The sequence below is a fragment of the Ranitomeya variabilis genome, chromosome 5 (genome assembly GCF_051348905.1).
Source record: "Ranitomeya variabilis isolate aRanVar5 chromosome 5, aRanVar5.hap1, whole genome shotgun sequence".
Lineage (NCBI taxonomy): Eukaryota > Metazoa > Chordata > Amphibia > Anura > Dendrobatidae > Ranitomeya > Ranitomeya variabilis.
The window spans coordinates 175,724,351-175,746,119 of record NC_135236.1 but is presented as its reverse complement, the minus strand read 5'-3'; the positions used below and the strand labels follow the sequence as shown (position 1 = coordinate 175,746,119).

At 42.2% G+C, this 21,769-nt stretch overlaps 1 protein-coding gene across 1 annotated transcript in view; it reads left to right on the top strand.

Moving 5' to 3' along the window:
• MAN2A2 (mannosidase alpha class 2A member 2) overlaps positions 1 to 21,769 on the top strand; it is a 206,699-nt gene that overhangs the window by 68,411 nt on the left and 116,519 nt on the right. Inside the window, exons 3-4 of the mRNA XM_077263559.1 lie at positions 1,002 to 1,259; positions 2,566 to 2,710. Coding sequence (XP_077119674.1) covers positions 1,002 to 1,259; positions 2,566 to 2,710 — 403 coding nt within the window. The remainder of the gene's footprint in view (positions 1 to 1,001; positions 1,260 to 2,565; positions 2,711 to 21,769) is intronic.

The following is a 21,769-nucleotide window of genomic DNA, read 5'->3' as shown; positions in this document are numbered from 1 at the left end:
CTTCCAACACAGTGGCATGTGCTCTTCAGGACTCCTACTCCCAGGACATCCAACACAGGTTGTGCTCTTCAGGAAGCCTACTCCCAGGACTTCCAAAACAGGTTACTCAGTGCGCTATTCAGGATGTCGGTCCCTACCGGGGACCGTCCAAAACACAGGCATGTGACCCGTCCAGGTGCTATTCAGGACATATGTCCAACACCCCAGGCCACCAGGTCCAAAGCCCCACCACGTGCTCTACAGGGAGACGACACTCCCAACACATAAGGCTCTCTAGGACCTTAGAGCATAGACCATTCAGGTCCACACTCAGAGACCATGTGACCCACACCCTGGTCACATTATGAAGCTGTAACCACTCCCACAGGTGGGAGTGTGTGTGTGGCTAGTTCGACCAACCCCTCTCTCATAACTAGCCCAGTAAGTCTCCCTTCAAAACTATACAAACAACACAATTTACTTGTAGGACTAAAGGTCCCAGAACAACAACATTACTTCAGACTTACCGCGCAGACTCCCTCTGCGACACATATCGGCCACTTACAATTCTGCCAGTCACTGTTTCACCACCATTATAACTACAGATACGCCTCCATGCATATCCCAAGGAGCAGACACAGCGCCCCCTAGCTGCCACAGGGGTCACTGCATCACAATGGCCTCACCTAGTATAGTCATCCTGTGTGACTGGTAGAGGTGAATGTCTCTCTGATCAGTGCTGCAGTGAAGGAAATGCTGTGCTCCTGAAACTGCTTTGGCCGACTCCTTTTGCTGTCTGGTAGGGGTGCCGAATGTTGGATTGTCACCAATCGCACATTGATGAGCCATCCCTGTTTTCAGTACTCTTTGCTTTTCAAATATTGCGATAAATAAGCTTCAATAAGGTATTACTTATAGACTGGCAGGAGATAGGGACATTTTTTTTAATGTAATACATAAAAAAAACACATTTTCCACCGATTCAGTATTTACATAAAAACAATCACTTTTTTTCACCACAGAGTCAGATTTCCGTCCTACAGAATCGAATTGAGCAGCTTGAGCAACTTCTGGAGGAGAACCATGAGATCATCAGTCACATTAAAGATTCTGTGTTGGAGTTGACAGCGAATGCTGATGGGCAGCCCCTCCTGCTGCCGTATCACACGTCTAATGGAACCTGGGTAATTCCGCCAGACCCCCGACCCAGCTTCTACTCTATTTCCCCCCAAGACTGCCAATTTGCTGTGGGTCAAAAAGGGCAGAAGACCGATTTACAGGTAAAGCTAGAACTTTATGTTTTAGGTTTTGTTCACACCTATTGTGTTTCCTTTCAGCAGAGGTATATATCATGAGTGCTGTAATGTACACCAGTGTACAGGCACACATTAACACATTTTGGCAAATAATTTCAATTACCAAAAAAAAGTATACTATGAGGCATAATTTTTTTACTGTGTTGCTCTCTATCGGTAAGGGTAGCAAACTATACTTTCCTATACAGTAAAAAAAAAGGCTTGATGGCACATTTTGAGAAAGATTGATTTATTAAAACTGATTTTGTAACATATATATGTTTATTAATATATTACACCTCTATACACTCTGACACCTCTATATACTAAGTATATTTCTTCACATCTGCTGTAGTGTAAGGGAGGTGGAAAACTAGGTATGCTCACATTTACATTATTTGCTTAGACCAATTTCATATGTAGCTTTTTGACCTATAATTTTTGAGAGTCAGGTGGAAAATGGAGTACGTAGAAAAAGAGCAAACATATGTTAAAGGAGAACAAACTCCGGAACAGACTGGGCTACTGTATTAAAGAGGACTTGTCATTTGCTCAACAAAACTTGAGTTAAATACCTTGTAAAAATCCTTGAGTTCACCTGATTTTTCTGATCCTCTTCGTTTTTTTCTGTGTCGTTCCATTACAGAAATATTCACATTTTTTCTTCTGGAGCGCTCTTTGTGAAAACCCTTCTTGCAGTCCAACCAGGAGTCTTTTCGGCCTTCTCTAAGGGTGTGAGCCTTCACCCCTGCTTTCTAAAATCTGCCAGCTCATGGGCTGGTAGACAACCTTTCTGAGCTGTGATTGGCAGAGTTTGTTCGTGAGGGATGAAAGCGTATGCCTCCAAAGAAAACTGAAGAAATGCCCAGTTGGACTGCAAAGCAGAGATTTCTCATAATTTTTTCAAGAAGAATCAAAAGTGACTACTTCTGCAATGGAGTAATGCAGAGATAAAGGAAAAGATCAGTAAAATCAGGAGAGCTCAGGAATTTTTAGAAGGCATTTAACTCTTTATTTTTGAGCAAGTGTCAGATCCTCTTCAATATAAAACCTATTTTCCAAGGGCAAGCTTTTCTCAGAATAGTGAAGAGAAAACACAAACGTACCACTTCACTCGTCAGCTTAGGTTCAAATTATGGTGGATAAACATTTAATTAAAGGAACTGTCTATCTGACATGTGACATATGACATGCTATGGACTTTTTTGCTATATGGAAGCTGTTGTATTTTTTCTGAGGTTCTTGCTAATGGACTTTTCACTTATCACTTATCACAATGCTTGTGTTTCAGATGCTGGATATCTACACACAGTTGCCTTTTGATAATGTTGACGGAGGAGTGTGGAAACAAGGGTTTGACATTACTTATGACCCAGCAGAATGGGAATCAGAGCCTCTACAGGTCTTTGTCGTGCCTCATTCACACAATGATCCCGGTAAGAGAAGAGATTAGATTTCTACCTACGTGTGGGCTGCATTATTCTGCCGATTGGTCTCTTTGTACTGGTGGGTTTGGGTAAATAGTTTTTTTTTTCTTCAGGTGTTTTGATGCCATATGTCAGAATGTTGTGTGATACTGGTTAAGCTTTGAGACATCGTCAACGGGAATATAGATTAACCCGTAATTCTCCAGCAACCTTAACAAAGGGCCATTTTTGATTTGTTGCTGAGCGACCTGGAGTATGTCAGGAGCGATCAGATTTCTGACACCGCTGAAGCGTGGATTTCTATTCAGTTGTTCCAGCGCACTGTTGAGAGCACTGACTGAATTGATGTGGCATTTTGTTTTATGCATATATGTGGCAAATATTCTAATTGGTGTTAGTGCATATAGGGAATACTGATGCATCCTTCCATAAGTCGGTGTACTTTCCACAGGTACAGAACTGTCAGCCGTATAGATACACAGGTAGAAAGGTAAAAGAGAAGGACTGTCACTAGATTACAATGCAGAACGACCATGCACGCCGCTCTCTGTTACTAGCTGACTGACAACTCCCCTGGGCATTGCGATGGCTGCTATTGCAGGTTGTCATTTATTAAACCAAGATAACACACAAATTGCAAAGCATATCTAAAAATGACGCTAAAGAGACTTCAGGGACTTTTATTTTTAGGAGATGTAAATCCTCGTTTTTGTCTTTCTGTCACTAAATTGCTTATTATTTTTCCTTCGCATCTTGAACTTGGAAACAACATTATTGACTTTTGGTGTTTTATTGGTGAGCAGTAAGTTAGTTGGATGCAAATACTTTCATGTACGAAGCCGTAAATTAGTGGGCACTACTTGTTAAACAGAGCGAACCTCTCAGCTAGTTGGCCAAGAGAGATCACATAACATCCTCTGTTAAAGAAAGGTGCCATGATGTCTGCCAGGTGATCCTCCGCTTCTATTCAGGGGTGAATTGTTTTACATCTTTGTGCACACTAACTAATGATTCCCTCTTTGGGTCAAAGTTTTTGATAAGGCAGTTTTATTATTATGTCAGTTCTTCCATAAAGATGTATGGAGACGAAGAGCAGGTCGCCTCCTAAAGGAAATATGGTACCTTATATTATTGACTAGAAAATTATTTCCTTTTGTCAGAGGATGCCTAAAGCCCCCTGTAGATAGCTGTCGGACGATCATTCCGCCTGAAGCTATGTCGCCTGACTCTTCTGTGCACTGGAGCGCTCAGCTGGCCGAGCGCTCCAGTTTCCTCTATTAGAGAGCTGCTGCCAGATCCTCTAAGGCTACTTTCACACTTGCGTTTTTTTTTAATCCGTCACAATCCGTCGTTTTTTGTGAATGCAGGATCCTGCATTTTCCCATAGACTTGCATTAGCGATGGATTGTGATGGATGGCCATCCGTTTCATCCGTCGTGCACTGGATCCGTCGTAAAATAGCGGTCCGTCGTGCAGAGAAAACATTCATAGGAACGTTTTTTGTGCACGTTGGAAAATCGATCCGTCGCTGACCGTCACACACAGGAATCCAGCAACAGATCCACTTTTCCCCTCTGAGCATGCCCGGAAGGATTTTCAAGTCCGGGAAAAAGTCTCTCTATCTCTCTCTCTCTCTCTTCCAGAAATTGTGATTGTATGGAAAATGCATGGAAAACCGGATTCGGAGGCCGAATTCATCATTTCAAATGTCAGTTTCATCCGTTTATCGCTGGAACCGTCCTGTGAACGTTTTCTCTGGCTGCTAACTAATTTTAGATGGATCTGGCAAAAAACAGATGAAACTTGTGACCATCAGGCGCAGTCCGGTGCTAATACAACTCTATGAGGAAAAAAACGGATCTGGCAAAAAAAAAAACGGATCCGTTTTTTTCAAAACTCGCCAGATTGTTCCTGACGGCAAAAACCTGATGTGTGAAAGTAGCCTTAGAGAACAAATGGATTGGTAGTCCAAAATCGGACATGCCAGATCATAATCTCCCCTGACAATCATTTGTCAGGAACCCCCTTATACATTACACTGTCTACTGAACCCGTCGATGTCGGTGGGTTGGCCAATGTTAGTTTAATGTGTTTGTGCACCTTTAAAGAGGTTGTCTCAATTTAGTAAGTTAACTCCTAAGGATAACTTCCCGATCTCTATGGGTCTGACCACTTGGCCCCTCACCGATCTGGGGACCAGGGCTCTGAATAGCTCATGTGAATAGATCGGTGGTTGATTACGCACATATCCTCTCCATTCATTGTAACGGGAGTGTCGAAAACCAGCCGAGTACAGCACTCTGCTTTCTCTGGCGATCCCATTAAGAATTAATGGAGCGGGTGTGCACTTGATTGACCACTACTACATTAACACATAATCTACGTGGTTCTTGGAATCAGTGGAGGTCGCAGTAGTTGGACTCTAAGTGATCATGAAGTTATACCTTATCCAATATATAAGCGATAACTGGTAGACTTGAGCCAACCAGTGTAGGATATGCACTGGAAATTGCAAAGAAGTGAAGTAATGAGAAAAATGACCGTTAGATGTGATTTCTTTAAAAGCCATCTAGCATTCTCCATAGTATAAAAGGAATAATACCTGTAATGAAGGATATCAATAATGGCTTAAACTGGAGCTGGGCAGGCCCAACTATGCATGGACTAAGGGTCGAACAACAACAGGGAACTTGAAGTTCACGTTAACAACCTTAGCTGTTAATCGAAGATTTCCCATGCTTATTACTATTAAACCCTTTCTAACATCAGATGTAATAACCAGTCCATGTGCCCTGGGTCTGTTTGGCCAGGATGGATTATTACATCATTTTGACCACCCGTGCACACAGGTAGTGTGCGGGCGATCGCCGCCAGGTGTAAGCTGATTCTGACAGCTGACACCCGGCACTAAGTGCCAGGAGCGGTCACACACTGCTCCTGGCACTTTAACTCCCGAGATGCTGCGATCGAACGTGATTACAGCATTCTGAGAGCCGGCAGAGGTCTGACAGCCCCTTTGCCTTTGGATCGAAGACCCCGCGGCATGACACGGGGTCCCGATCGTTGCGACATCCGCTTCATGGTTTTCACGGATAGCACTTGTATCTCTGATAATCTATGGGTACATTCACGTATCCGTGATTTTTCACAGACCGAGTGGTCCATGGAGACTTGACAGATTTTGATCCAAGCGTTGGATTAAAATTGGCAATGCAAGTCTGTGGTTGTGTGAAAAAAATCACTGACTGTTACGTAGGATCATAGAATAATAGAATGTTAGAGTTGGAAGGGACCGCAAGGGTCATTGTGTCCAATGCAGCGCAGAATTCTCTAAACCATCTCAGACAGATGTCTGTCCAGCCTCTATTTGAAGACTTCCATTGAAGGAGAACTCAGCATCTCTCCTGAAGGAGAACTCACCACCTCTCAAGGAGAGATGGAGAAACTTGTTTTCTTTTTTATCCACGTACGAGAAAAACTGATGACACATGGACCGCACTCTGATCAAACTCTGACCAAAATAATTGGTCTGCTTTTCTTGTGTGTGAGAAAAATTAATGTCTGAAGTGGCTTTGAGACATTTCTCATTTTAACCGATCTGGCATTATTGCTAAATGACCAGACCAGATTATTTTTAATGTCCATTTAGAGATTCTATTAATTGGTAAGAGTGGTTTAATTAATGATTTAATAGAGTGATATAAATAGGGCAGTGGAGTCGGTAAAGCAAACTTTTGACTCCCTCTCTGAATCTTCCTATTTTTCCACACTCTAGCTATGAATCCAACTTCATCATACAGTTATCCTGAAATATATAGACAGTGACTGAATCTTTGTGATTTGGGCTCTGCAGGCCACTGTGTTGGATTTAAAATGAAACAACTGAGATGCAATTGAAGTGTAGACTTTCAGGTTTATTTAAAGGGTTTCAACAAAAATATCCTGTGAAATGTTTAGGAATTGCAACCATTTTTATACAAAGCCTCCTCATTTCGGGGGCTCAAGAGTAATTGGACAAATTAACTTTCACACATAAGACTTTGTAGAGAATCATTTGTAGGTAATGACTGCCTGAAGTCTGTAAACCATGGACGTTACCTAACTCTGGGTTTTCTCCTTTGTGATGCTTTACCAAGCCTTCACTGCAGCTGCCATCAGTTGTTGCTTGCTTGGTCTTTCTACCTTAAGTTTTGTCTTAACTATGTGACATGCTGCTGGATGGGGTTGAGATCTGGTGATTGACTCAGATATTTCAGAATATTCCACTTCTTTGCCTTATGAAACTCCTGGCTTGCTTTTACAATATGTTTTGAGTCATTGTCCATCTGTACTGTGAAGCACCGTCCAATCAACATTGTTGTATTTGATTGAATCTGAGCAAAAAATATAGCCCTGTATCCTTTGAAATTCATACGGATGCTGGTGTCTTCAGTCACTTCATTAATATACACTAGTGACCCAGTGCCATTGGAAGCCATGCATGGACATATCATCACACTGCCTCCATCTTGATTTACAGAGGATATAGTGTGCTTTGGATCATTAGCGGTCACAAGTCTTCTCCATACTTTCTTCTTCCCTATGGTACAGGTTGATCTTAGGTACATCTGTTCAAAGAATGCCTTTTCAGAACTGCATCGGCTTCTTTAGATGTTTTTTGTCAATGTCTATTTTGGCCTTTCTATTTTTAAGGTTGAACCTTGGGAACCCTCTATATTTGCCCCAATGAAGTCTTCTCTTTATGGTAAACTTAGACACTGAAACACCTACTTCCTCGAGAGTATTCTTCACTTCGATGAATGTTGTAAAGGGGTTTTTCTTCACTGCGGAAAGATTTCTGTTATCATCACTGTTGTCTCCCAAGCTCACCAGTGCGCTTTTTTTTTATTACAGAATGTACCAAACTGTTGATTTGGTCACTCATAAGGATGGTCTGGTTCTCTTCCATTCAGAGCTCCTTTGACCACATGTTGTGGGTTCACAGCAGCAGCATTCAAATGATAATGTCTTACCTGGAATCGGAGCCAGAAAATTTTAGCTTCTTAATTGATGATGGATTAACGAGGGAATAGTCCATGCATACCATTAAAGAGCTTTTGAGATAATTGTCCAATTACATTTGGTCCCTTTAAAACCCTTACTCCAATTAGGATGTGGATACCCTCAAATTAAAGCTGAGAGCCGAACGTTAAGCCCATATTGATTATATAACTGCTTGAATATATTTTGGTAAATAGCTAAAATTCTAAAAATGACTCTTCCCTCCCTTCCCCCCCATCATTAGTACATTACCCCCCAAACATGTAAAGTAGGGGAAAGATATATTACATGTTGATTAGTCAAATACTTTGTCATCCATATATTATATGGATGGCTCAAGCCTGCCAGAGTTGAAGCTCTTACAGTTGCTACCCATATGCCTTGTTATGGGTTGTCTCGATGAAACAGCCTAAATAAAGTGGTTTTCCAATCTAATACATTCTTTAAAAAAAATCAAACAACAAAACTATCACAATGGCTCCTATTCCCACAGCTCTTCACATCTCTCTTCTAACAGGAAGTCACTTCTCATTTTTATGCCAAGCTGATGCTTATTTTTTGTAATAAAATAGATCAACTGACCGAACAATATATACCGTATATACTCGAGTATAAGCCGACCCGAGTATAAGCGTATATACTCGAGTATAAGCCGACCCGAGTATAAGCCGACCCCCCTAATTTTGCCACAAAAAACTGGGAAAACTTATTGACTCGAGTATAAGCCTAGGGTGGAAAATGCAGCAGGTACCGGTGAATTTCAAAATTAAAAATAGATGCTCCATACCGTTCATTATGGCCCCATAGATGCTCCACATAAAGCTGTGCCACATATAATGCTCTGCACCGTTCATTATGGCCCCATAGATGCTCCACATAAAGCTGTGCCATATATACAATGCTCTGCACCGTTGCCCCATAGCTGTGCCATATATATAATGCTCTGCACCATTGCCCCATAGCTGTGCCATATATATAATGCTCTGCACCGTTGCCCCATAGCTGTGCCATATAGTGCTCTGCACCATTGCCCCATAGCTGTGCCATATAGTGCTCTGCACCATTGCCCCATAGCTGTGCCATATAGTGCTCTGCACCGTCCATTATTGCCCCATAGCTGTGCCATATAGTGCTCTGCACCATTGCCCCATAGCTGTGCCATATAGTGCTCTGCACCGTTATTGCCCCATAGCTGCGCCATATATATAATGCTCTGCACCATTGCCCCATAGCTGTGCCATATAGTGCTCTGCACCATTGCCCCATAGCTGTGCCATATAGTGCTCTGCACCATTGCCCCATAGCTGTGCCATATAGTGCTCTGCACCATTGCCCCATAGCTGTGCCATATAGTGCTCTGCACCATTGCCCCGTAGCTGTGCCATATAGTGCTCTGCACCATTGCCCCATAGCTGTGCCATATAGTGCTCTGCACCATTATTGCCCCATAGCTGTGCCATATAGTGCTCTGCACCATTGCCCCATAGCTGTGCCATATAGTGCTCTGCACCATTATTGCCCCATAGCTGTGCCATACAGTGCTCTGCACCATTGCCCCATAGCTGTGCCATATAGTGCTCTGCACCATTGCCCCATAGCTGTGCCATATAGTGCTCTGCACTGTCCATTATTGCCCCATAGCTGTGCCATATAGTGCTCTGCACCTTTGCCCCATAGCTGTGCCATATATATAATGCTCTGCACCATTGCCCCATAGCTGTGCCATATAGTACTCTGCACCATTGCCCCATAGCTGTGCCATATAGTGCTCTGCACCGTTGCCCCATAGCTGTGCCATATAGTGCTCTGCACCATTGCCCCATAGCTGTGCCATATAGTGCTCTGCACCGTTGCCCCATAGCTGTGCCATATAGTGCTCTGCACCATTGCCCCGTAGCTGTGCCATATAGTGCTCTGCACCATTGCCCCATAGCTGTGCCATATAGTGCTCTGCACCATTATTGCCCCATAGCTGTGCCATATAGTGCTCTGCACCATTGCCCCATAGCTGTGCCATACAGTGCTCTGCACCATTGCCCCATAGCTGTGCCATATAGTGCTCTGCACCATTGCCCCATAGCTGTGCCATATAGTGCTCTGCACTGTCCATTATTGCCCCATAGCTGTGCCATATAGTGCTCTGCACCTTTGCCCCATAGCTGTGCCATATATATAATGCTCTGCACCATTGCCCCATAGCTGTGCCATATAGTACTCTGCACCATTGCCCCATAGCTGTGCCATATAGTGCTCTGCACCGTTGCCCCATAGCTGTGCCATATAGTGCTCTGCACCATTGCCCCATAGCTGTGCCATATAGTGCTCTGCACCGTTGCCCCATAGCTGTGACATATAGTGCTCTGCACCGTTGCCCCATAGCTGTGCCATATAGTGCTCTGCACCATTATTGCCCCATAGCTGTGCCATATAGTGCTCTGCACCATTATTGCCCCATAGCTGTGCCATATAGTGCTCTGCACCATTGCCCCATAGCTGTGCCATATAGTGCTCTGCACCATTATTGCCCCATAGCTGTGCCATATAGTGCTCTGCACCATTATTGCCCCATAGCTGTGCCATATAGTGCTCTGCACCATTGCCCCATAGCTGTGCCATATAGTGCTCTGCACCGTTGCTCCATAGCTGTGCCATATAGTGCTCTGCACCGTTGCCCCATAGCTGTGCCATATAGTGCTCTGCACCATTATTGCCCCATAGCTGTGCCATATAGTGCTCTGCACCATTATTGCCCCATAGCTGTGCCATATAGTGCTCTGCACCATTATTGCCCCATAGCTGTGCCATATAGTGCTCTGCACCATTGCCCCATAGCTGTGCCATATAGTGCTCTGCACCATTATTGCCCCATAGCTGTGCCATATAGTGCTCTGCACCATTATTGCCCCATAGCTGTGCCATATAGTGCTCTGCACCATTGCCCCATAGCTGTGCCATATAGTGCTCTGCACCATTATTGCCCCATAGCTGTGCCATATAGTGCTTTGCAACATTATTGCCCCATAGCTGTGCCATATAGTGCTCTGCACCATTATTGCCCCATAGCTGTGCCATATAGTGCTCTGCACCGTCCATTATTGCCCCATAGCTGTTGCTGCTGCTGCAATTAAAAAAAAAAAAAAAAACATACTCACCTGTCTTGCTTGCAGCTCCTCGGCGCCATCTTCCCGGCGTCTCTCTGCACTGACTGATCAGGCAGAGGGCGGCGCGCACACTATATGCGTCATCGCGCCCTCTGCCTGAACAGTCAGAGCGGAGAGAGAGAGACGCCGGGAAGATGGAGACAGCGCCCGGCGTGTGGAACGAGGACAGGTGAATATGCGATACTTACCTGCTCCCGGCGTCCCGCTCCTTCCCCCTGCCTGTCTTCGGTGCCGCAGCCTCTTTATCTATCAGCGGTCACCGGCACCGCTTCATTACAGAAATGAATAGGCGGCTCCGCCCCTATGGGAGGTGGAGCCGCCTATTCATTTCTCTAATGAGCGGTCCCACGTGACCGCTCAGGGGAAGAGGCTGCGGCACCGAAGACAGTGTGACAGGCAGGGGGAGCGCCAGGATCGCCGGGACTAGGTAAGTATATGACAGTCCTCACCCGCCGACCCCACCACCGATCATGACTCGAGTATAAGCCGAGAGGGGCACTTTCAGCCCAAAAATTTGGGCTGAAAATCTCGGCTTATACTCGAGTATATACGGTATATATAAATATAATTTGCAGCCAAAAAAAGTCAAATACAAAAATAGATCAATGGCCACATTTGTCTGTGCTAAAAACTAAGGAAATGTGAAATATGTGAAATGTGAATAGCATACTGGCTTATGAACTATATGAAAAAAACACATGAGATTTTTAGCACAAGATTTGCAAACGTTGTGAGCCCATTCACCAAAACGTCAAGGTAATCTCAGATCGAATGGGTAACTACACTGACTGCCTGGTGTGAACACTTACCTATGGTATCTGAGCTGAATGCCTAATGTAAACACTTACTTATGGCTAATAACAGGATAAAGCCTACTTTTATAGGAGGCTCAGAACCAACTGTGTTGAGATGTAATTAAAACCTGGAGAAGGGCGGGACGTTCAAGTCAGAAAATAGTATATAATAAAATAGATCAACTGACCGAACAATATATATATATAAATATAATTTGCAGCCAAAAAAAGTCAAATACAAAAATAGATCAATGGCCACATTTGTCTGTGCTAAAAACTAAGGAAATGTGAAATATGTGAAATGTGAATAGCATACTGGCTTATGAACTATATGAAAAAACACATGAGATTTTTAGCACAAGATTTGCAAACGTTGTGAGCCCATTCACCAATTTTTTGTAATGTTTTGACTGGGCTACCCCTTTAATTGGTATTACTTACAGCAGTTGATTTAAGTTTAATATAATCGTTACACAAATGACACCTACTTATCACTTATGTTCAGGGACTCGAAATTCCCGAGAAACTAACCTGAGTCCTGTGAAATGGAAAATAGGGCAGTGCTGTCATGTGGTATAAAAAGCTTGAAGCTCTTTTCCTCTTTTTTCAAATTCTTATATCTTGACATTTAATTTGCTGTCAAATGAAATGTTAAGTCAGGCAGAAGCATCAGAGCATAAAAAATAAATATATATCTGAATTAAAATCATTCAAAAATATTATTTGACAGGAAAAACAGTAAAATGAGTTATTCGTCACACAAAATTTTACATTCAATGATTTTGATCCTCTAGTGACTTCACCACCAGATTGCTATGTTGCCAGTTGGTTCATGAGACAATCATGTAAAATGTATTAGGTGACATCTTAGCTTATAGAGCATCACTTTTGATGACTTCTATCTATTGATGCTGTATTAAAGGGACTATGTCATGTAGAGCTCTTGTGAGGGTATCTGTCATATACATTTATAGAGGGGGCTCAATCACTCCCTTGCATGGGTCTATAAGCTAGAAAAGTGTGACAATGGTAGGTGTGAACCCACTGAGCAACTGGCCGTGCTTACCCTGGGGGGGTGAAATTAAGGGACTACCTGATCTTCATTATAGCCTCCGATAATGAGAATAGACTTGGGCCATTAAGGTAGTCACCAGGTGCTACTCTAGGCCAGTCCCCAGACCTGCAACAGCTGACCTGTGGGTCATATGCACAAAACGAACCACAAAGGGTCAAGACAGAGACATGGTTAGAAAGTGTTAGGTCAGGGCGAGCCTCAGAATTTCATAACACGAATCCGAGGTCAGGAGCAGAGAAATCAGTCAAAAGGGGTGTAAACAAACTGGGTCAGCAACAGGAGACCCAAAACTATAAAGCACCTTGACAGGGAACTAGTGTTGGACTGCAATTAGAACCTAAGCTCTGGCAAGGTGTGGAGGGAGAAGCTGCCTCATATACCCACTGCTGGCAAGGAATAGGCAAAGAAAGCAAAACTTTGCAGGACACAGTAGTTTTAAGTTCCTGCAGAGTCTGGCTGTGCCTGACTATAGCTGGATGGAGACTCTCTAGCAATAGTAAGATGTTGCTGTTCTGGAAGTGTTTGCACAAAGCAGCTCATCAAAATGGTCTGACAATGGGGGGAGCAGAGCGGTGCACGCAGTGAGTAGGGCTGTGCTTACCAACCGTGTGCGTCACCGAGGCATTGAGGCCACACATTCTGCTCACAGTAGCATTCGCAACGTGCAGCCTGGTGTTGTCGTGTTGAAAAACATTTCCTGGGAAATGGCCGTACCACTACTTCCTTCACCAAATCAATGTAACATCAAGATAGTAATGTACCTGGAATGAAGACTGGAGGGGTCTGGCTACCATACATTATGCCATGTGTAAATAGCAATTGGATAAGTAAAACTTAACCTTTATTAGGTCTGATAAAACTGACTGACAAAAATATTATATATAAAGGGGAGGGGGGGAAAGAAACCCCTGTGCAATAAAGTTCCCTAATACCAACGCAGAATGGGGAGGACAAGAACAATGACACAAACAATTAATAAAATGACAATACTAAACAGTCACTAAGTATGTGACCTTGAGGTCAAGTGAGCCTGGATAGAACTCAACTTGTTAGGAGGCTGAGCAAAGATTGTGCCAACTTCTTGATCATAGTTGTACACAGGATATAATACTATGGTATACCTGGCCTATTTTATTTTATGAACACAATCAATAGGTATATAATGTTGCATGTATGTCTAGACAATTCCCTACTAGGCACATATGTTGTTAGTCTATGTGCTGTTTTACCTTTAAAGTTAGGCTGAGGGATTCTGTCAATCGGCACCCATGTTTAGTATATTTGCCTCAAGGCCCATGTAGTTTAGTTATCCCAAATTGCTTCCTAATTAAATGCCAATATATTTAGTTACTGTCAAACAATCTAGCAGCATATCAAAAGAGGCTCATAAATCATAGCTGAAACCGCCAATATAAATCCATTAGAAAAATGGGACCATGCTACCTCATAAATAATTGTGAGCATCCCCTATGGTTATTTATTGTGCGATCACTATGTCCGTTATACAATGGGTCATTTCTTCAAGCGCAGACACATATAGCGCAACATGATATTAATGGGTCCACTAGTGTGGACAGATCTCACCACAAGTTGGAGAGACTCTGCTTGGTATGGGATCTCTCAGACAGGGTAAGATGAAATCAAAGCCTCTGGATGGCGTCTCCTGACGCGTTTCATCCTAACGGAATCATCCGGGGAGTATGGTACCTGCATCTGCCGCTTTACAGGTCTTCCCTATTCTGTGGTATTTAAAGATTGAGCCGAGCAGCGCGTCAGGAGAGGCTCTGCCCCCGGCGTGTGACGCGCCTGCCGGCTGTGAAACGTACTTCCGGTATTCAGGGAGTGCACTTCCGGCTTCATGAAATGCAACTCACCGCTACAATGGAACGCAAGCGTTTCCATGGGCGGAACAAGTGTGCCTCTCCGGATCTATAGCTTCTTATGTCCCATACCTAGATTGCGGATCGTATACCACACTATGGTGAGTGTCAAACCGTGTGGATCGGTCTCAGTTAGTGCCGCTCATACATTGGTGGATGTCTGGAAATCCATATCAAGCATTCCTTCTTGAGCAAGGCAACTAAAACTATAAGACAGACACATTTTTTGCAGCGCTGTCTTATATACCATTTTAGCATGATTCAGCACATTATGATAACACCAATATGGGTAGCCAGAGATGTAGTATACCTAATTGTTACCAAACACCTCAGATAATGGGATGGAGAGTGGTTAAATTCAAGCAGAATAAAAAGCAGAAATGTGCCTTCAGGAGCAAAATCATCTTCATGCATGACAATGCACCATCTCATGCTGCAAAGAATACCTCTGAGTCATTGACTGCTATGGGCATAAAAGGAGATAAACTCATGGTGTGGCCACCATCTTCCCCTTCATCTTCACCATTTTTCTCGTATTTTCCTAAATGGTCGGTGCAAATGACAGTCAGTCTAATAAAAGTCATCACCCATTAGAGTATACATCGAATTTTATTGAAGAAACCTCCCAATGATAACAGTATAATCTCCAAAATGAATAAAAACTCAAAATGCACTGTTCCAAATTATTAGGCACAGTATAATTTCTGCACATGGCGCTCATACTTGATACTGAATAATCATTTGCATGTCATTAACATGTTTGTCCATCCTGTGATTTCCAGAATTACTTGTCTTTTCCATCTTGGTGTTGCAATTTCAATGTTGAGGAACGTATAATCAGAAGAGATTGCCTCACCTCACCTCTATGAGGCAATGATGAATTGTCTAGTGCTGTCATTTGCTCTTCCATGCACATTAAACCTTCATATCTTGGCAGAATACTAAGTCAAGCTGTCAAATAAAAAATATATATATAACCATAAAATTAAAAGTAACACAGTAATCCCACGTGCACCTTTGGTAAAGACCCTGAGGCTAAACACTCTCAAAGAGATCGGTGAATCTGCCCACATTTACTTGTGAAGATTTACTCTGAGTGGATTTATAAACGTGAATATTATTCACAAAACATAGCTTGTTCTTTTTCTATGAAGTGTGTCCCATCCATTGAGATTCTTTATGTTGGGTTGGGATCAAGCTTATGTTTTATGCAGGCGCTCCTTACACACACATGCACATATACATGCACACATACACATGCCTCCACATTCATTCTCAGCCCGGATCGTATGGTCTGCCTTGTACGGTCAGGGAAATCCTGTCCTGAAGATAGTTGTGAGTCTCCAAGGTAGGACGCGCATCTATAATATAGTAATGCTGTGGATATGTCATAAATGTCTAAGGCCAGAATACAGTGTTATTGATAAAATGGAGTCTGTCACCGTACAAGAAATAATTAACGCCTGTAAGGTGGCTGTCGGACACCTATTGGTTGGGAGATAAACTTGGAGTAATGCTTTAGTACATGTAGGACTAAAAGGGGTTAATCGGCCATGACAGATTGATTGTGAGCAGCTGATGAGTTGGGCGAGGGGGCTGCTCATCATATCTCCACCCCTGGGTGTGGTTCACTTTGTAAATTGAGAGCTGTTTGTCTCACACATGACTGTATATGGAGGTGTGTAGATCTCCTGGACTGAGTGCCTTTGCTAAAGGACTAAGAAGCAGGGTTCTAAGCCAGGCAGACTAACCAGCACTATTGTATGGACTTGTTGCGTTTTGTTTTTATTTTATGCCTGACAAGGGCTGACTGAAATAAACCAGCCAGACTTTAAATAGAAACAGATCCTGTGATACCTCAGTTTGCTACCAAGTGAGTAGCATTGTTACACCCCTTTACGACTAATGACAGACGTAGCACGTAATGAGCGGTTATCAGTTCCCGCATCATGACATCTTATGCCTGTCATGATTTTAAAAGCTCACGGCGTGTAAAAACAGGATGAGGTGTGGGGACCCATATCATCTGTTTCCGCACTCAGAGGCTGAGATCTCTCAGTTAATCTGACTGACCAATCACAGCATGATCGCGCAGGAGGTGCTGAAATATCAGCACCTCCCTCCCAATCACAGTAGTAGCTCGGCGCTGCTAGTGGCCGAGCTCCTGCTGTGACAGTCAGGGACGGTGCCAGCATTGAGAGCGATCATAACATTTAGGAGGGAGCGGCTCCCTCGGCCTTCAGATCGGCATCACGTGGGCCCGATCATTGCCATGGTGACCCAGGGTCGTCATGATGACCCACAGGTCACCAAACCACAGAAAGCTTATTAGACCATGCTGAAAACATGGCCTAAGAAGCTTTTGTACAGGTATAATGCACTGCAGTGCTGGTGCTACCTGCTATCAATGTGAAAAAAATTAAAGTCCCATAGAGAGACTAAGTAAAAACGGAAAAAAAAATTGTAAAAACATTTTACAAAATATTACACCAAGAAATACACTTTTATATATATATATATATATATATATATATATATATATATATATATATATATATATATATATATATATATATATATATTTAAAAAAACAAAAACAAACAAACAAAAAAGTACACATATTTGGTATTGCCGCTTCTGGAACGACCCCTCTATAAATGTGTCACAATAGTTAACCCTTTCAGTGAATGTCGTAAAAAAAGTGGTATACTATGCTTTTTCATCATACCGCTGGAAAAAAGTGGAATAAAACGTGATCAGCTCCATCAGCGGAAAAATGCTCTCATATTTCTGTTCTGTCTTAGGAACAGAAAGCTGAATATAAAGGTAGTAGAGACCCTTTACTTGACAGACATGAACAGCTCCTGACATATCGTATTGACTATAATTGGTCCATCAGGTTTGCAACATAGTATCTTTAATTTATTGGAAGAAATAACGCAGCATGCTGTACTATTTTGTCTTACGTTTTTGACAGTCTGAGATGGAGGCCCCTGACTTATTAGACCACATTAGGCAGCAATAATCTCCATTATGGACTTCAGTCATCCGCCTTTCAAATTACTTTTGAGTCATTTTAGCTTCACAGAACTACATTTTAGCGTTTACAGAACTACTTTAGATTTTTTGGGGTTTTTTTTCACTTTAAATTAGCAGGTTTTTTTTTACAAAAAAATGTTAACGATTAGTGACAGCAACTCTATTGTGTTTAAATTAGGACTTTGACAAAGCTAATCCAAAGCTTCAGTTATGGTTTCCTTATAACAGTTGCTTTTATATTTTAATGCTTTCACATTAGACCGCTTATCCATTAGTTTGAGCTTTAGGGCAGATATCAAGACTTTCTACAGAAGAATTTTTCTTTAAAGCCAAATTCAGATGTCCTTGTATCATGATTCATGTACGAACCACAATGCTTAGACTGGCTGTGGGTCTCCTGCCCTGAACACAAATGCCTCTAAGGCATATATGAGGCTATGGAGTTTGGGAGACCTGTACTTGTACCATAATACACGGACTCCTAAATTTGACTTTAAATCAGATTTCTTTTAACAAATTTTGTCCTGATCTTTCAGAAGTAATAATTCCCACGCGATTTTTCTACACTGTAAGGGCCAATGCAGACATCCGTATTATTGGTCCAAGTGCAATTTGCCAAAATATCAGATTGCACCCTGACCAATGTTATTTAATGGGGCTGTGCACATCTGACTTTTTCACTGCACGTCAGAGTTTGGTCTTCTATTGGAATCACACTCAGCCATACAAGTCAATGAGTTTGTGAAAATCATCGAATTACACTCAGATGACATCTGATTGCAGTCTGATTTCTGCCCACTCACACAATGGACAAGATGGAGAAATTTGGTTCTCCATCTTCTCCTCAGAGTGCCCCGATTCTCTCATCCGAGAGAATTGGATCACACTATGCTGACACTCTGCTCAAACTCTGGTCAGAGTTTGATTGGAGTGTAATTTGCATAATCTGCTTCTTTAAATTAAAGAATCTTTGGTCATCTACACCTGCCCTAAGAGTTGTCCACATTTCCTTGATAGTTTGCAATAATTAAAAACTATTTTTGTCTAATAAATTCCTTCTGTTTCTTATTTCTCCTAAGAGCATTATCTCAAAAGTTTGCGGATCATCATGAGGACTTTTTTGCAAGGGAATAAAGAACAGGGGTGTTATTCTTAGATGCCATTCTTTTCTTTGTTATTCTTCCCTGATTCTCATTTCTGGTCAGTCTTCTTTCCATTGTGTAGTAATGAATACTTTAGAGGCTGCATAATTCTTTAGTTCAGTGAAACTTCTTCTAGGATGTTCTGTGACTATGAATGAGCTGTTGCTCACCCTTGGAATACATTTTTCAAGCTGTCTTCTCAAGTCTTCTCGCTGTGGTTGATATCCTGAGACTTAGAAATTGATTTACAAAAGATTTATTTTTTTGCCGTTCTGGAAGAAAAATGATTTGCTTCAACATTGGAATGATTTCTCCTACTACAGAATTCCCATAGCAAAATTTATTACAAACCACTAAAAAAGTTTTGTATGGTCCAATTGTTGTAGGTGAAGAGTAATTATGCCTGGATTTACCCTGGAGATTCCTTATCTATCAACCATAAGTATAAAATCTTGGATATCTTTCTATGTATGGCCAGTATACGATACGATATCCTGCTAATAAAGATTTCAACTACAATTAAACCCCTGTCCTTGTAACAGTAAATGACAGATATATACTGTACATATTGTATACAGCGGGTGAAATAAGTATTGAACACATCACTGATTTTCTAAGTAAATATATTTCTAAAGGTGCAATTGACATGAAATTCTCACCAAATGTCAGTAACAACCCATCCAATCCACACAGGGAAAGGAATCAAACCACAGATACCATAGTGGTAGTGCAGTGGTCTCTGGATTATAGGCCGGGCAGGTGTTTCTGCTTATTGCAGCTCTATTAGGTATTTAGGTTTGTAGGATCCTTCAATCCCTGCCAGTTGTCCATTGTATCTTGGAGGGATTGCATCTCTGTCTGGCTCCACTTGCCCTGCTGTCATTTCAGCTAAGATAAGTGTCTTGTTTTGGTTCTCTGTAGCACGCATGCAGTGTGCTTTTATGTGCAGTGCAATCTATTGTGTTTTTGTCCAGCTTAGACTTTGTTTGGATTTTTCTGTCATGCTGGTTTCTCTGGAGATGCAGATATACATCCTATGTCTTTAGTTAGATGTAGTATATTGTATATTCTGCTGTGGGTTTTTCTAGTGTTTTAATACTGACCGCTTAGAACTCTGTCTTATCCTTTTCTATTTAGCTAGAAGTGCCTCTTTTGCTAAACTCTGTCTTTTCTGCCTGTGTACGTATTTCCTCTTAAACTCACAGTCAATATTTGTGGGGGGCTGCCTATCCTTTGGGGCTCTGCTCTGAGGCAAGATAGGATTTCCCATTTCCATCTTTAGGGGTATTTAGTCCTCCGGCTGTGTCGAGGTGTCTAGGCCTGGTTAGGTACATCCCACGGCTACTTCTAGTTGCGGTGTCAGTATTAGGATTGCGGTCAGTACAGGTACCACCTACTCCAGAGATAGTCTCATGCGGCTCCAGGGTCACCGGATCATAACAGATGTCCATAAATAAAGTTATGTGCAATAATGAGAAATGACACAGGGAAAATGTATTGAACACATGAAGAAAGAGAGGTGCAAAAAGCCATGGAAAATCATGACATCATCTGAAATCTATCAGTAATTAGAAATTGATCCTGCCACATAGTGAACAATATCAGCTGGTTCAACTGATGGCCTAGAATAAGGTGTCTCATTACCAAGGTGTCCACAAGAAACATCTCATAATGGATAAAACCAGTGAGCTGTCTCAAGACCTTTGCAACCTTATTGTTGCAAAATTTACTGATGCCATTGGTTACAGAAGAATTTCTAAACCACTGAAGGTTCCAGTGAGCACTGTTGGGGCCATAATCCGGAAGTGAAGAGAAAATCATTTCACCATTTACCAGCCATGACCAGGTGCTCCTGCCAGATTTCAGGCAGAGTATTGAAAATAATTGTAACCTGTGAAGAGCTACAGAAAGAACTGTAATCAGCAGGTACAATTGTTGAAAAAAACTATAATAATACACTCAACCGTCATGGCCTGTATGCACTCTGTTCAAGCAACACTCCATTGCTGAACAAAAAGCATGTTCAAACACATTTAAAGGTTTCTCATTAACATTTAGACAAGCCTGTGAAATACTGAAAAAATATAGCCTGGTCAGATGGGATCAAAATTGAACTCTTTGGATGCCATAATAAATACAATGTTTAGAGGCCAAAAGGTAATGCATATCACCCCAAAAACACCATACCAACAGTGAAGTTTGGCGCTGGGAACATCATGGTGTGGGGCTGTTTTTCAGCCTATGGCACTGGCAAACTTCATATAATTGAAGGAAGGAAGAATGGACAACTCTACCAAGACATTCTTGATAAAAATCTGCTGCCGTCTACCAAGATTATGAAGATGCAACAAAGGTGGACATTTCAACAAGGCAATGATCCCAAACACACAGTAGAGGAACATTTCAATTGGTTTCAGAGACAAAAAATAAAGCTGCTAGAATGGCCCAGCCAATAACCTGACCTGAATCCAATAGAAAATTTATGGAAGGAACTAAAGCTCAGCGTTCATGGAAGGAGCCAACACAACCTTCAGTATTTGAAGACTGTTTGTGTGGAAGAATGGGCCAAAATCAAACCTTCTGCAGTTTCTCCATGCAGATGGCATCTTGAATCTGTCATCACCAACAAAGGCTTTTGACGTATTAACCGCTTTCCGACATCGGGCGTAATAGTATGCCGATGTCGGACTCCCCATGTTTGGTGAGGGCTCCAGCGATGAGCCCGCACCTTCCCGGGTACATGCCAGCTGATATATACAGCTGACATGTGCCCGCAACATCTAAGGATGGAATCGCGATCCACTCGCTGCTGTGAACTAGCTACTGTATTTTCAGACTATAAGACGCATCAGACCATAAGACGCACCTAGGTTTTAGAGGAGGAAATTAGAAAAAAAATTGAAGCAAAAAATGTGGTCAGTTCTGAACTTAATGTTC